We start from the raw sequence: 14,931 nt of genomic DNA, 5'->3' as shown, positions 1-14,931 counted from the left end.
AGGAAGGCAGAAATCCCTGTGTGGCAGTGAGACCCTGGGCTTCCCACTTCTCTGGATCTCAGCTCTGTGTCTGATGTGGGCATCACTGACTTCTACCACCGTCTGAACTTACAGTTCAAGAGGTGACGAGGAGTCGATGAAGGTTCGGGAATGGGGCAGAGCCAGGTTTCTGCAAGGTGGCCTGTGATGGTGGCCGTATGTCCCCGGGGCCAATGCCGCTGAGGGAGGTGCTCAGAAACGACCTGCCAGCACCCATACACCGCAGAACAGCACTGCCTGTCCCATCTATCTCCCTGGCCATGGTGACTGTGCCTCAGTTTACCTCTTTCTCCGTGTGACCACCTACCTCCCTGACATTCTCTTGCCTTCACCTTAATCAAAATTCTTCACTGAAATTTTGTTTTGTTCCTTTCCCTTCAGCTCCCCATTCCACCTGGCCCTAGTTTGGTCTTCATTTTCCCATCTCCCCATCTGTGTTTTTTCTGTCTGTCTTCCCATCTGATTCGATTTCTGTCTGAGCATCTCCCCATCTCTACCTTTTTTCTCCTTGTCTGTGCCTCCTTGTCACCTTCCTGTCTCTGTGATGTCTTTCTGCCATGGCTTTTTGTCTTGATTTCTTTTTCTCAACTTGTTTTTGACTGATTCCATCTTCATCTCTTTTTTTCCTGACTGGGTTTGTCTTCTTTCTTTGCGTCTAGGCTCTCCTGGCTTCCGCTTGTCCCCTTGCCCCCCTGCCCTGCACCTTGGTACCCGATTCATTTGTCTTTGAGGGATGGAGGAGGTGGGGGGTCAGGAGACTCAGCTGGGATGCTGTGTGGACTCCTGGCTTAAGAATTAAGGTGATGAGAGCACTAGGGTCACGTGTACGTTGTGGGAGATGGAGAAAAGGTGAGTGAGAGGGTTAGGTTTTGCCTCTTTCGCCTGCAGCCACTGCTGCCACATGCAGTGTTTCTTGAACTGATATGCAGCGCATCTGCCCAGGGTGGGTGCTGCCTGGAGCCCAGCCAGGTTAGGCGCAGTGACAGCCGGGCTCCTGGGTCTGAGGGAGGAGGAGGCTGGGGTCCTGGACTCCGAGGTCGGAGGGTGAAAGGGCAGTATTAGTTCACTACGGCTGCTGTAGCCAAGCCCCGCTAATTGGGCGGCTTCAACCACAGACATGTATTATCTCACGGTTCTGGAGACTAGACGTCCAAGGTCAAGGTGTCAGCAGGGCTGGCTCCTTCTGAGGACGGTGAGGGAGAATCGGTTCCAGACCTGTTTCTCACCTTCTGGTGGTTGTCTGGCAGTCTCTGGTGTTCCTCGACTTGCAGAAGCATCATCCCCACCTCTGCCTTCATCGTCACCTGGCGTTCCCTCCTTCTGTGGGTCTGAAATGTCCCTTTGTGTAAGGACACCAGTCAAATTGGATTAGGGCCCACATGAATGACCTCATCTTAACGAATTATATCTGCAATGATCCTATTTTGAAATAAGATCACATTCTGAGGTGCTGGGTGTTGGGACTTCAGTATCTGGATTTGTGGGGGACATGGTTCAACTTGTAATGAGGGGATTGGGAGTATGGGTTCCTGGGAGAAGAGGAAGCTGGAAGCCAGAATTTCTCAGTGGTTGGGGAGAAGACTGATTAGCGGACAACTGGAGGGCAATTTGGAGGTGATCTGAACGTTCCACGGGCATCTCCAGCTTAATTTAGCCAAACCACCATTGATTTCTCCCCTGTAAAGCCCCTCTTTGGCCATCTCAGTAAATGACTTGGCTGCTCACCAGTTGCTCAAGCGAGAATCCCAGAGTTGACCCAGCCCTCTCCAAGTCCCGCTGGCTCCTCTTCCAAAATGACTCTCATGGGTCCAGGTCTCTCCAGCTCTAGTCACACCCTGTTATACTTGGATGACCACACAGCCTCCTAACTCACCCCCCTGCTACCGGCCCTGTTCACCTCCAAATTATTCTCCTGCAGCAGCCAGAGATGACTCTTGCAACATCAATCCAAATACATCACTCTCCTGCATTACATACCCTTGGAGGGCTTCCCATTTTAGCTAAAGATACATTCAAAGTCCTAACACAGCTGTCCAGGCCCCAGATGATCGGGCCCAGGCATCCCCTCCATTTCCCATCACCCCGTCCCCACTGCATCACTACTGTACATGCACACTGAGCTGCTGTCACTTACTCCAACATAATATACTTTCCTGCCTCAGCACAAGCCATTCGCTATGCCTGGAAAGCTCTTCCGGGGCATCTCCACTGAGCCAGGTACTTCTGCACAGTAGGCACTCAGTACCTATGGGATCATTCCATGCGTTCTGTGTGGAGTCATGTCCGACTCTTCACGACCCAATGGACTATAGCCTGCCAGGCCCCTCTGTTCCATGGAATTTTCCAGGGAAGGATACTGGAGTTGCTCAGTTGTGTCTGACTCTTTGAGCCCCTCTGGAGTGTAGCTCACCAGGCTCCTCTCTCCATGGAGTTTTTCCAGGAAAAAATACTGCAGTGGGTTGCTATTTCCTTCTCCAGACTCAGGGATAGAACCTGTATCTCCTGCACTGCAGGCGGATTCTTTACCCACTGAGCCATCAGGGAAGTCTGTGCAGTAGAGCAAAATAAGGGGAAGATTGTGGTGGGACTCTTAATCCAGGGACCTCATTTCCCTTGACTTTCTTGGGTCAATGGCTCCATTTCTATGGAACCTTTCAGAGGAGTTTGGGAATTCTATTTCATTTGGGAACTCCATTTCCCATCAGCCCCTGGGGTTGAAATGAGCAGGCCGGGTTTCCTTTCCCAGCATGCCTAAGTGCCTATGTAGTGGAGGAGGGGATAGGGGATCAGCCTAAGGAAAACCCGACAGCCAAGTCTTAAGAAACTGCACTTCCCAGACCTCTGGAATGGTTCTCCCTACAGTGGGGTGGCCAGCACCGCACCACCGCCTGCTGGCAAGTGCAGCCCAGCAGCCTCACCTCATAGAGGAGTACACTACCTCGGCGCTGTTAACAGCGTTTAGGAACTTTCTTGCCTGTGGAAGCCTTTGGCCAAGGGCGGGGCCAGATCTTCCTCACTTCATGGCAGCACTTGACAATTAGGGATTCGGTCCCTCGGGAACACAAGAGGACACAACAGGTGGGAATAACTGCAAGTCTGGCACATCCGCAGGCAACAGGCTTCCCTTCCAGCCTGGGCTTGGTCCTGGGCCTGTCTGGGGTTGTGGTTTCTTGTACTAAATCCCCCTCAGCTGCAGGTCTGGACATAGGAGAGACACATGGGCCTGTAGACACTCCTCTTGGGATCCGTGTGCTTTTGTTCTCTGGGGACACCCCAAGCTGGCAGGCACACTCCAAGCAGGAAGGGAATAGGGGACAGACCTGGACCTGAGGCTCAGGGTTACCCCACCCTCCAAGGTTTCACCCTCAGAGGAAGTGGTCCTTACACTCCAGGAGGTTGTCAGATTCCTGGGAAAGATGTTATAAAGCTGCAGGTTCTCAGTGTCATCTCTGCCTAGTGTTAAAATGACCTCCAAAGGATGATTGTTGCGTGGCTGAGAAACCTAGTTCAAACTGCCCAGATCCCTGCCCCCAGCCCCAAAGCCCCACTCCACCTACACTGGGCAGACCCAGCCAATTTCCGACAGCACTGACCTCTGGCCCAGCACCCTGAGCAGGGCGTTCCCACTCGCTGTACCCAACACTCCAACCTTCATCCTTCCTTTTTCCAGATTTGTCCTTCCACGCCCTCCCAGAGCAATCCCCCTTCAAAGCTCTTCTGGCTCCTAGCTTTGGCCTCAAAGCATTAGCCCAGCCCATCAGATCTGTGTTGCTCCTCAAAGACCACAAGCCTGTGGGAGCAAACGTGGAACAAGTGTGTGTCTGGATGTCAAGTAACATCTAGAATGAATCGACAAGGTGCACCTTGTCCAGGAAGCTTTGCATACCTGCACTCTCAGTGCCCTGAAGCTCTAACTGAAAGCTAATTCCAGGCAAGCTAAGCTTCTCCCTTCACTCCACCCTCGCAGCCTACAGATGAGACCAGAACTGAGCCATCCTGGAGACGCACCCATGGGGCTACACGGTCAGCACCGTTTTCACACGTCATGAAAGCTACCAACAGATCAGCACTCCAGGCCCTGGTCATGGATGGGGGTGCTGGGCCAGCTCTGCCAAGCACCTTAGCTCCGTGAACCCCAAGAAATGAGGTGGGTCTGCAGGCTGCAAGTGGTTAAATAATTAATAAGATTACCAACAGGGTTGCTAATTACAAATAACGAGAGAGGAGCTAGAGGTGATGAGTTTTCCAAATGAGGAACCAGGATCCGAAGCCCCGAGGCCCAGGGGTCCGGCCACCCGGGCAGGGCAGCTCCGAAATAAATAATGGAGTCGGGGGCAAGGGGTCAGGGCTGCTCCTGCTTCTTCTTGACTGAAATCCGCTTCTTCCTTGCTGCCAGCATCTCGTAGAATGGGTCCACGCTCACAGCGGCCCTGTGGAAGGGGTGGGATCCCAGGGTGAGGGCTGAGGAGCCTGGGCCCCCGGCCACCCTCCGCTCCCCCAGGACTCTGGGAGCCCCTGCTCACTGGATGGACTTGATCCACTCGTCCTTCTCCTCCTGCGTGGGGGCCGAGATCCGGTACACCATGTGGTTCCCCTCGACCACGCGGCCGTCGGCCTCAGTTTTGCAGGCTTTGATGAGCTGCCCCTTGTTGTTGGGGATGTACAGCTCAAAGCAGTTCTGGGGAGACAAGGGAGAGGAAGGACCGCTAGGAAGTGCCAGCCCTGGGGCCAGAGGGGCCCTCCACCGCCAGCAGGACAGGGTACAGGGAGGGTCTTACTGGTTTCCGGGGGTCGTCCACCTCGCGGATGCTCAGATTCTCCAGCGGGATGATTCCTCGGGGCTCCTTGTCCTGAGAGAACGAGTTTGACAGGATTCAGATTCCAGTCTCCCCGGTGGCCCACCCTAGGTCTTGGGAGTCCCGCCCCCGGCCCCGCCCTCACCGTAGTGTATTCAAAATAGTAGAGGCAGTTGTCTGTAAGGATGAACCAGCGCCGCTTCCACGTCTTCACCCGGCCCCCTGGAAGGGAAGGGGGGGAGGGGGCCTGGGCTCAACAGGGGGGCGGGGGGGGGCCTCTGAGTGGGCGGGGAAGGGGGAGAGAGACAGAGCGAGGACAGGGAAGGTGGGGCTGTCAGGGCCTAGGACAAAGCAATGCGTGGGAAGACAGACAAGCAGGGACAGGCGAGGAGTCTGGGCCCGGCGAAACGGTCCACCCGCCAGCGTGGGGCTCTATGCTCTCTAAGCCTGTCTGGGGACCCGAGTCCGGGCCCCCACTCCCTCTCCTGTGGGCCCCGAGGCCAGGGCAGTCCCCTCCCTTTGTGTCGTGTTGGGCAGCAAGGATGGGGCCGGCCGTGTACCTACCTCCTGGGGCAGACAGCGAGAAAGCAGGCAGGACCAGGCGAGGAGGAGGGAGGGCAGAGGAGTGGAGTGCCCCCAAGAGCCGTGGGTGGGGGCAGGGAGGGATGCGCAGCGGGTGGGACAGAGAGAGCCGGAAACAGCAGAGAGAAACACGCAGAGGGAGGGAGGGAGAGAGAGGGAAGAAAACCAGTTACATCCACATGAGGGGGTAATGGCCAGACCCTGTTCCTCCGGGGAGGCCCAGGATGCCGGGCTAGCCACGAGCACCTCCCAGCATCAGTGCCTGACTCCAGCCCCACTCCCAGGACGTGTCCCAGCCAGGCAGGCCCTCTGTTGCCACGGTGACAATGGGGAAGTCATCCCCAAGTGGCAGAAGAGGAAACCCCCAGTCCTTGGGTCAAGGTGGGCGTGGGGACCTCCATTAGCACCAGTAGGACCTGTCTGTGTGACCTCAGGACAACCACTTGTCCTCTCTGGAACCCCGTCTGGAGATCCACACCCTCCTGCTGCAAAGTGACCTGCTTCTGGGCTCCTTGTGGTCCCAGAAGAAGTAAACAGCGGCAATACTTTTATTAACCATCTTTTTCACTATAACTGCTAGCACTACCACTGATCCCCTTTCCTGTATTTCACTGTTTTAAGAGGTACCTTTTACTAGTAACCTTGTGCTATGCTCTGGTCAAATCTGGGTCCAATGCCACTTCTGCCCTGTGGCTGCTGGACAGTGACCAAGCCTCAGTTTCCTCATCCAAGAAATGGGAGGGAGTCCTGAGGCTGTGGGGGGGGGGTCAGTTTGGAAGAGAACTAGTCTTTCGGGAAGCTGCCCTTCCAGTTTTTCTTTCCCCGCCCACTCACTGCCAGGGGCATCATTTGACCTTCCATGAAGAATCTAAATTCCTCTGGGATCCCCCAGGCCTGTCTGCCTCCCTTGGAGCTGCTGCAGGAATCCATCTGCCCCAGCAAGTTGGCTGAAAGGAGTGATCCATATTTCGTGTGCACCAGGGACCTGCCTCTGTGGCCTGAGAAGAGAGTCCCTCTTCTAAGAGCACAATTCCATGCGCACCCCCCTGCCACCCCACCAGAGGGTAGATACTGAGACCTGAAGGGAGGAAAGGCCTGCCTTGAGCCTGCACCCAGGCTGGAAGCTTCCTCTGGACCCTTCCCCTGTCTGGACTGCTTCCACTATAATTCCTCGCCAGATTCTCTGTCTCCCTGGGACAGCAACTCAACACTTTTCCATTAAAAAGCCACTGCCAACCTTCCCTCAGCACCTACTATTTACCAGGCCTGGCTCCGAGCTAGCAGTTTTCAACCTGGGCCACACATTGGGAACCGCCTGGAGAGCTTTCAACATGACCGATTGCCTATCCTGCCCACAGAGACTCTGATTTCACGAGCCTGTGGCCTGGCCCCTGTGGTTTCCAGGTGAATCCCAGGCAGCCGGGGTGGAGAGCCGCTCCAACCCTCAGCCAGCTGCCCTTGCCGGACCTCTGCTAACTGAACCAGAGTCTGCTGGTGCCACATGTTCCAAGGGGGACCGGCCCCTGTCCCACCCATCCCACCGTAGCCAGGGGCTCCCAATTCTCCTAAGTCAGCCAAGGTGCATCCCCTCTCCACGTGCATGCTAAGTCACTTCAGTCGTGTCTGACTCTGTGACCCCATGGACTGTAGCCCGCCAGGCTCCTCTGTCCATGGAATTCTCCAGGCAAGAATACTGGAGTGGGTTGCCATGACCTCCTCCAGGGAATCTTACCAACTCAGGGATCAAACTCCCTGTCTCTAAAGTCTCCTGTGTTGGCAGGAGGGTTCTTTACCACTAGTGCCACCTGGGAAGCTCTTCCCCTCCCCACTAGGAACCAATCCGACCAGCCGAGAAGTGCATCGGGGCATTCCGGGACCGTTTCTGCAGGCTCTTTACTGCCTACAGGTGACATCTGGGGAGGGAGGACACTTCTAGAACAGCCACCATGCTACAGGGCTGAGGAGGAGGCCACAGGAGGTGGGGATAAAAATACAGGAGTCTCAGAGTGGGTCTGCTGCGGACTTCCCGAGAGTTCCTGCCAAGCAAGGTAAAAGGTCCAGTTGCTTGGGTTGTTCTGTTTGCTACAGCTGAGGGCAGCCTGAGTCATAACACTCTCCCCAGACAGGGCCTGTGCCCTTTGGTTCTTGGCTGTGTCCTTAGTCCCTACACCAGGGCCCGGCACGGAGGAGGGGTTTCATAAACCTGTGTGGGTGAACAGAAGGGGTGAGGCAGCACCGATTCCAAGGCCAGCCCCGGGCTTGGGCCCAACAGAAGAGACCTGATCTTGTTCTCAACCCCACTTTTCAGATGTGGCTACTGAGGTTCAGAGAGGTCAAATCATTGTCCTAAGGTCACACAGTGGCTATGTGCGAAAACTGAGTTTAGAACCTGGGCCTGCTAACTTCCCCCACTTGCAGAGGCAGCCAGCAGTCAGGAAGGGACGTACCCAGCTTAAGGAGCCAGCCCTCCCGGTCCGGGTTGAAAAAGGTGTGGGTCAGATCATTGCCGTCATCCTCAGGGATCTTGAAGGGCTCGTTTCGGATGCTGTCGTACAGATTCTGAGGGGTGAAGGCACAGTCAGCACCTCAGGGCTCCTGGGATCCTCCCAGGGCTACTGCAGTGGGGATGGGGCTCCCTGGGAACCAGTGAGACCACGGGTGGGATGGCCAAGGGAGGGAGGAGCCTGGGGAGGAAAGGGATGTAGAAGGGGGAAGAGTGGAGGGAGCTCCGGCGAGGAGAGAGGGAGAAACAAAAAAGATGCAGGTTCTGAGAGAGACGGACGGGGGAAAATGGACAGACCAAGGCCCTCAAAGAGTCAAAGGGCCAGGAAGCTGGGTTCAATCCTTGGTTGGGAACTAAGATCTCACATACTGCCTGGCGCAACAGAAGAAAAAATAAAATGAAAAACAGAGAGACAAAGACAGGCAGCCAGAGAGAGAGAGAGAAGACCTGGGCAGGCCGGTGTGATCATGCAGTCCATGGGTGGGCGAGGCAGTGATCCTGGGTGGAAGGGGGCTCAGGCATTGAGAGGAGAAAGGGGGATGGAGCTGAGGGGGCTGGGGAGGGGGCCTGACCCTGAGCAGCTCCTCAGGCAAGTCCCCGCCCTCGTTGATGCCCCGGTTCATGGCCACGAAGCGCTCCAGTCCCGGCTTGTCCCGGACGTTGGGGTTGTGGAGGCTGGTGTTCAGCATGATCACAGCGAAAGACAATACGTAGCACGTGTCTGCACCAGACAGTCATGGGGTGACGACTGGGGCATGCGAGCCCCCGGGACCCAGGAGCTCAAGTCCCCCCCACCCCCACTTCCTTCCTTCCCCAGGACCCTAGGGTCTGGGTCCCTACCTGTGGACTGGAAAACCCCAGGGTTGCACAAGCAGTAGCGCTGGGCAAAGGCCTCCATCATGCGGTCAATCTTCTGGGCTTCTCCAGGGAGGCGGAAGCTCCAGAGGAACTGCCTGCAGCAGAGACGAGCCGAGGGTAGATCCAGGACTGGTGGGGCCACCCCCCACCCGCTCCCAGTGCCCATGGAAGGAACTGGCCAGTGAGGGCGCCACACCTGTGGCCAACCTGACCACTGAGCGCCGGCCAGGAGCTCTGGATGATGTATATGCAGACGCCCTTGCTTTCTACCAAGGTTGCTGCATGGAACAGATGGTTGCTTGGGGCCTCTGCCGTCACGTGGGAGGAGGGTCTGCTGCGAGCAGCGCCCACCCCATGGCGAGCACAATCAAAAGCTGTCCTTCCCATTCCATTCAAGTGCCTGGATACGGCTATGCCTGAAGGAGGCTCTACTGTGGACTTTGGCAACGCTCACGTGCAATCCATCCCCTAAGTTTTCGTTCTGTTTTTGCCTTCAGGAAGGGGTGATCATCACCGGTAAAGAAAGCCCTGACAGGTCCCTTCCTGCCCTTTCAATCCCATCCTTCTCACCTGAGGGCCTGCACCAGGTTGAGGTCAGTGAACTCGTGCAGATCCACGAAGGCATGAAGCACTGCCAGATTCAGCTCTTCCCTGGGAGGATAGGGACAAGGTCACAGGCAGGAATGGGCTTGGGCAGGTGGGGATAGAGAGGAGGCAAAGTACTGAGGAGGCTGTGGCCCTTCTTCTGCACAGTGGCTACCTCTGTAGCCAGTGAAAGTTTTGGCCAAGCCCCCATCACCAGCCTGGCACAGAGGTAGGGACACTTAGAACGCTCCTGGGAAGACCATCTGCCTTAAGAACTCTGGTGTGGCTGGAACTCTGTGCAGTTGGGAGAAACACAGCAAATGTGCTCTGCTGGTCATCTCTGATGAACCCCAGGTTTCATAGATGCCCAGAGATGGCCTCCTATCCCCTAGAGACCCACGGAGAGTCCCGGGGCAACCCAGATGCCCACAAAACCAGCCCCACAATGTCAGACAACCGGACTGTCCCTATGCACTCCAGATGTCCACAGGCGATCCCCAGACAGCTAGAAATGATGCCCATGCTCCCAGACTCTCCAGTCCCCATGCCCTCCAGCTGCCCACAGATGGTCTCTGCACCACAGATATCCAGAAAGTTCCACAGAACCCAGATGTCCACACAAACCCTGGGCATCTCACACAGTCCTGTGCACCTCAGACATTTCAGACGGCCTCCACACGTCCCAGATGTGCACCGATGGTCCCCAGGTTTCCCAGACTTCACAGAAGGTCCCAAGCACCCTGGGAGTCCAGATGGTCCCCACACACCCCCAACATCCAAAGGTCGTCCCCATGTGTCCCAGAAGTCCACAAACTCCCAGGCACCCTAGACATCCACTGCTGGTCCTCATACACTCCCGACGTCTCATGCACTCTATGCTTGCAGGTGGTCCACAGACCCCGGACATCCACAAATGGCCCCCATGTTTCCAGATGTCCATTGGCCCCTCATGCTCCCCAGATATCCACTGGGGGACCCCTCCCACTTCCTGCATCACTGTCCACGTCGCTCCCATGCACACCAGCTGTCTCCAATGGTTCTCACGCTCCCATACCACCCACAAATGTTCTCCACTGTCCTGACATAAATGGGTGGTGGTCCCCACATTGCTCAGATGTCCGCAAAGGTCCCATACCCTCCACATGCTCACAGATGATCCCCGGGTTCCTCAAAAGGTCCCCCACCCCAATCTCTGTGTCAGTCCATTTTGTCAGTCCAGTTGCAAGGCTCATCTATCAGGGCCTCTCCTCAACAAAAGCTGGGTGCAAGGGGCAGAGAGGAGATGCCCAGCAGGTGCTGGGTGCAGGGAGTGCGACTCTCACCTCTCCCCCAGGTAGTCCCCAATGGCCGTCTTGTTCAGGCCCTCGCCCTTGTACAGGAAGCGGGCGATCTCCTCAGGCGTGTTCTGCAAAAGTTCATTCTCCACCAGGAACTGGATCCCCTGGTGGGAAGGGCTGGGTCTCAGTGTTGGCATGCTCAGAAAGACACCCCCAGAAACCTTAGCCTCCAAACCCACCCCCATTCTCAGCAGAGCAGGGCCTGAGTCTCGTTTTCAGGCTCTTCCCAGGCCCCTGAACACCGCCGCTCCCGGAGCCTAGACTCTGCATCTACTGCTCCCTCTGCCTTTGCCTGGTGCATTCCAGTCCCCCTGGAGCAGGACCTGGCAAGGAACAGGAGCTTCATGAATGTCTGCTGAATGACTTTACAAGCGACCATTGCTTCCGGCAAGAAGAATAAAGTGGGAAACTGTTAGAAGACATCAGTTCACGAGGAGCTGTGAGGGCTCAGGCTGGAGGAGGTCTTTCTCAGGCTCTCCTGATGTCTTGAGGACCATGGACCGAGGACCCCTCACTCTGGATTTTAGTATCTGCGTCTAGGGGCTCCCTGAGGGCAAGGCAGCATCAAACCCTCCACTGGGTCCTATGCATTACCTAGCAGAGACGCAGCCCAGAGGGAGGCCTGAGGAAATGGTGTAAAATGAATGAATGAACAAACGAACATCTTTTCTCCACCGGGTGAACACTAAGTCATCCTTCGCCTGACCCAAGTGTCCTCCTGAGGGAAGCCCTCCTTGATGCCACCAGGCTCACTCCTCTGTGTCCACTGTCCAGTACCTCTCTTTCTCTCTGTCATGGCACTTCTCTGTCCATATTCCCTACCAAACTCAATCCAGCTCCTCCTGGGGACTCAAGAGTGACAAGAGAAATGGGTCCTAAAATATGAGCAAAAAGGAGAGGAGGACCACTCGGGTAGAAGTTCCAGCACACACAAAGATCAGGAGGCCGAAGCACTTGGTTAGTGTTCAGGGAACAAATACTGCCAATATCTGGATCCAGTGATCAGGACCAATTCTGTCCACCTAAGACAGACCTTTAACCACCACACTTCTGGAACCCAGAGATGCCAGAATCCTATCTGGATGTCAGCTTGGCCGATCCCAGCCCTGTGGCCCCAAGCACCTTTTTGGGGTCCATATTGAACTTCTTCCGGCCCATTGCCATCTTCCGGTTCCGTTGCAAGGTTTTGCTGCAGGGGCAGAGAGCAGAAGGGTCAAGGTCAATGCCTGGGCATCCCTGGCCCCCGCCTGGCCCCATGACCCCTAGGCTCCCTGCCCTAGCCCTCACCTGCCCTCATTGGCCTCCAGACCCTCCACCTCGCTCATGGCTTCGCTGAGCTCCTCCCGCAGGCGCTGGATCTCCACCAGCAGCTCCTGCTTCCGCCGTCGAATGTTCTCCAGCTCCATCCGCTCCTCCGGAGTCAGGTCCGGGGGTTCTGGGGGAGGGGATCAGGGGCGGGAGATCAGTTCTGGGGACTGGGAGCCTGGACTTCTGAAATCTGGTGAAGGACAGAGCTCCTAGGTTCATGGGGAGGATGAGGATAAGAGTCCCGCCTCCGGTCAGTGGAAGAAGGGGCTGGGTGGCCTAGATTCCTCAGTCCAGGGGAGGAAGGGCTGGGAATCTAGACCCTTAGTCCTTCGGAGAGAAGGGGGCTTGGAGCCTCTACTCTAAGGTTTACAGGGAAAAGGGGGCTGGAAGCTTGACACTGCGGTTCATTACTTGCAAGGGGCCTGAGGCCTTGGTTTTCTGCCTCCATTCTTGGCGAGGTAGCTGGGGAACTGGGTGCCCGGACTCCTGGGTCCATGGAAAGTAACCATGGCAGGGGAAGCTAATGACAGCTTGCGAGAGTGAAGGAAGGGGTGGGGCATCGAAGGCCCCCGCCCTGGCCCTAGCGGAATCTCTGTGGCCCCCACGATTTCTCCCCACCCCACCGTCCCCAGAAGCCCCCCTCCCCTCTCCCGGCAGGCATTGGGCTCGCCCGGCCCCTCCAGAGGAAATGGTTCCGCCTCAGCCTCGCCTCCGCCGCTCCATCCCACCCCCTCCCGCTGCCACCGGAAACAGGCTCGGCCCAAACAATGGCCTGGAACGCCCCGCTCTCCTGCCCTGCCGGAAGCCCGTCCCGCGCCCCACAAAAGCGAGGCGACGACAGGGCCGAACAAGCTTCTCAAGGCGCGCGTCGTCGGGGGGGAGGTCGTTCGCGGCGGAACGTTCGGGCTGAAACGCTCCATCTGCTCCCAGCCGGCCCCGCCCCTCCCCGACTTACCATAGACACCGTCCTCCATGGCGGCTAGGAAGGCCCGCGGGGAGTCCGGGGCGGTCCCGCCGGTCGGGCCCGGATCCGCGTTGGCCCGCGGGCTCGGGTGAGCCCGCTCAAACGCCCCGGGAGCCACCGCCGCCTCCTCAGCGCCAGTCCTCAGCGCTGAAAAGACTCTCCCTTCGTCTCCCAACCGCCCCGCCAGTAGGGACCGCCCCTCGTTTTGACACCGCCCAACCCACGGCGTGCCCTCTCTTCTGTTCCGCCTCCGAAACCGAAGGATCGCCCTCCAGGGCCAATAGGCGCACTAGGAGCGGGCGTAGCAATGTTCAGCCCAAAGTAGACGGTCTGTGGGGCCAATTGGAGTGAGAGCAGGGGTCGGGCCCCGCCTCCGAAACCAAAGGGTTCTTGGCAGGCTTCCCCTCCAATGAGAAGCCTCGAAAAGGAGTTGCATGGAGGCGGGACTAAGCAGACGCAGAGAGAGGACTACGCCTGCGCAAGGGCTCTGCGCAATAGGATACCAGGTCAATCGAGCCGAGCCTATAGCAATACGTTGCTAGGGGGCGGTACTTTGTTAGGCTTGTTGCTAGGGGCGGGGCCACAGCTCCCTGTTGTTTCCGTGAGTCACACCTCCTAGCTGGCCCGCCTGGCTTTTGACCGCAGTGGTTGCCAAGCAACCGGGAGCCGCTTTGGCTCACATTCGTTTTGGCCCCCTTTCTCAAATGTACTGGCCTCTCCGATCTGCAGACCCTTTCCTTACCCTCCTCCTTTGACCTCCCCCATCCACCTCAGCCTCTTCAGAGTCAAGGAGTGGTGAAAAAAAAGACTTTCTCTTTCTTCCAAATGCTGCGCTTTTTGGTCTCTGTAGAGGAGAATGGGACTATAGAGGAAGGCCAAATCCAGTGAAAGGACAGGCTCTGCCTTCCTGCCTCTCGAAGCCTCTCAGTTTCCTCCCTCTCTCCCCCAAACTCCTCCCTTTATGTTAGCATCCTTTCCCTGCCCAGGACAGTTCCCCTTTCCTCAGCATCCTTCCACCTCTGATCCCTTCTCCCTTCTCCGAGCCCTTTCCCTCCTCTCTGTCTCATTTCGCGTCCCCCTCCTCTCATACTCTTGCTCTTCTTAAACGCCTCCCTCTTCTCCGACTCCTCTGGCATCTGCGGCCATTTCCCCTCCCCCGCCTCTCATTTCCATTCCTTGAAGGCAAAACAGGTGCAGGGGCCTGGCTCGGAGGGAGAAACTGGGCACCCCCATCACGGACAGGTCCCAAATTGGGTCTGAGGGTCGTGTCTGGGCCTGGGCCTCACTCATCGTCCCAGAGTTCGGCAGGCAGGGACAGATTCCAGGCCAGGACCTGGTTAAGCTGACAGATTAGACACGGAGCCTCCTAATCCCCTCAATGACCTTTATGAGTGGCTCAGGCTTTGCCCTCCCTACCAGAAACTCAGGTTGTGCCAGTCCTGACCCCACTCACTCCCCTTCCAAACAGAACCCTTTTCCTGTCCCTTCACCTCCAATTTAACACCCTTCTTCATGCTTAGGTTTCCATTGTCCTGCTGCCTACTCCAGCCACCCAGAGGTGGGGGAGCAGCCAGCTAATTAATCCCATCCGGTTATTATCTGGAGATTCTGCAGGATAAAGGGAGGTGGGGAAACAGGAAGGGGGGAAGTGGGTTGACGCAGCACTGGGACAGGCTGATGGGCAATGACAGTGCCTGCCCTCAATCCTGGCACACAGGGGTGGGAACACGTCCTCCTTGGCACTGACTCCTTCTTCGACTGGCTTCCACCTGCTAGGCACTTAGGTAGATAGCAGCATGGGCAGAGGCCAGATTCAAGGACCCATATGTACCCCAGAAGCACACTGGGTTCCCAAAATTTGACCTGGGGGACAAGCCTCCCTAAACACATACATTCCCCTGACATTCAGAAGTAACTCCTTCCCCTGCCCCTCCAAGCTGGGCCAGAAAGGAGGTGATT

At 56.8% G+C, this 14,931-nt stretch overlaps 1 protein-coding gene across 3 annotated transcripts; it reads right to left on the bottom strand.

The window, feature by feature from the left end:
- Window positions 1-4,252: 4,252 nt before the first annotated feature.
- On the bottom strand, window positions 4,253-13,147 carry CYTH2 (cytohesin 2). Of its 3 annotated transcripts, XM_068991633.1 has the most exons (13): window positions 12,964-13,147; window positions 11,988-12,135; window positions 11,823-11,889; window positions 10,686-10,804; window positions 9,349-9,429; window positions 8,761-8,873; window positions 8,493-8,641; window positions 7,865-7,976; window positions 7,131-7,133; window positions 4,981-5,057; window positions 4,818-4,889; window positions 4,563-4,717; window positions 4,253-4,469 (listed from the first exon to the last, which is right to left on the bottom strand). In XM_068991633.1, exons 1-13 carry the CDS (start codon window positions 12,980-12,982, stop codon window positions 4,382-4,384), a joined length of 1,203 nt encoding a protein of 400 aa, XP_068847734.1. In that variant the 5' UTR covers window positions 12,983-13,147; the 3' UTR covers window positions 4,253-4,381. The 3 variants fall into 3 exon arrangements, with proteins under 3 accessions (XP_068847734.1, XP_068847733.1, XP_068847735.1); XM_068991632.1 differs by lacking the exon at window positions 7,131-7,133; XM_068991634.1 differs by lacking the exons at window positions 7,131-7,133; window positions 11,823-11,889; window positions 11,988-12,135; window positions 12,964-13,147 and having other exon boundaries at window positions 4,981-5,059; window positions 7,864-7,976; window positions 10,686-11,545.
- Between the last annotated feature and the right edge of the window lie 1,784 nt (window positions 13,148-14,931).

Source organism: Capricornis sumatraensis, chromosome 20 (genome assembly GCF_032405125.1).
Source record: "Capricornis sumatraensis isolate serow.1 chromosome 20, serow.2, whole genome shotgun sequence".
NCBI classification, from domain to species: Eukaryota; Metazoa; Chordata; class Mammalia; order Artiodactyla; family Bovidae; genus Capricornis; species Capricornis sumatraensis.
Note: the sequence above shows the minus strand (reverse complement) of the source record. Positions and strands in the feature narration are given on the sequence as shown.

Coding starts and splice junctions, on each gene's coding strand:
- CYTH2 (XM_068991633.1), bottom strand. Junction 4,890..4,980: donor ACTATTTTGAATACACTACG/GTGAGGGCGGGG, acceptor TCGTTCTCTCAG/GACAAGGAGCCCCGAGGAAT. Junction 4,470..4,562: donor GAGTGGATCAAGTCCATCCA/GTGAGCAGGGGC, acceptor CCCCTTCCACAG/GGCCGCTGTGAGCGTGGACC.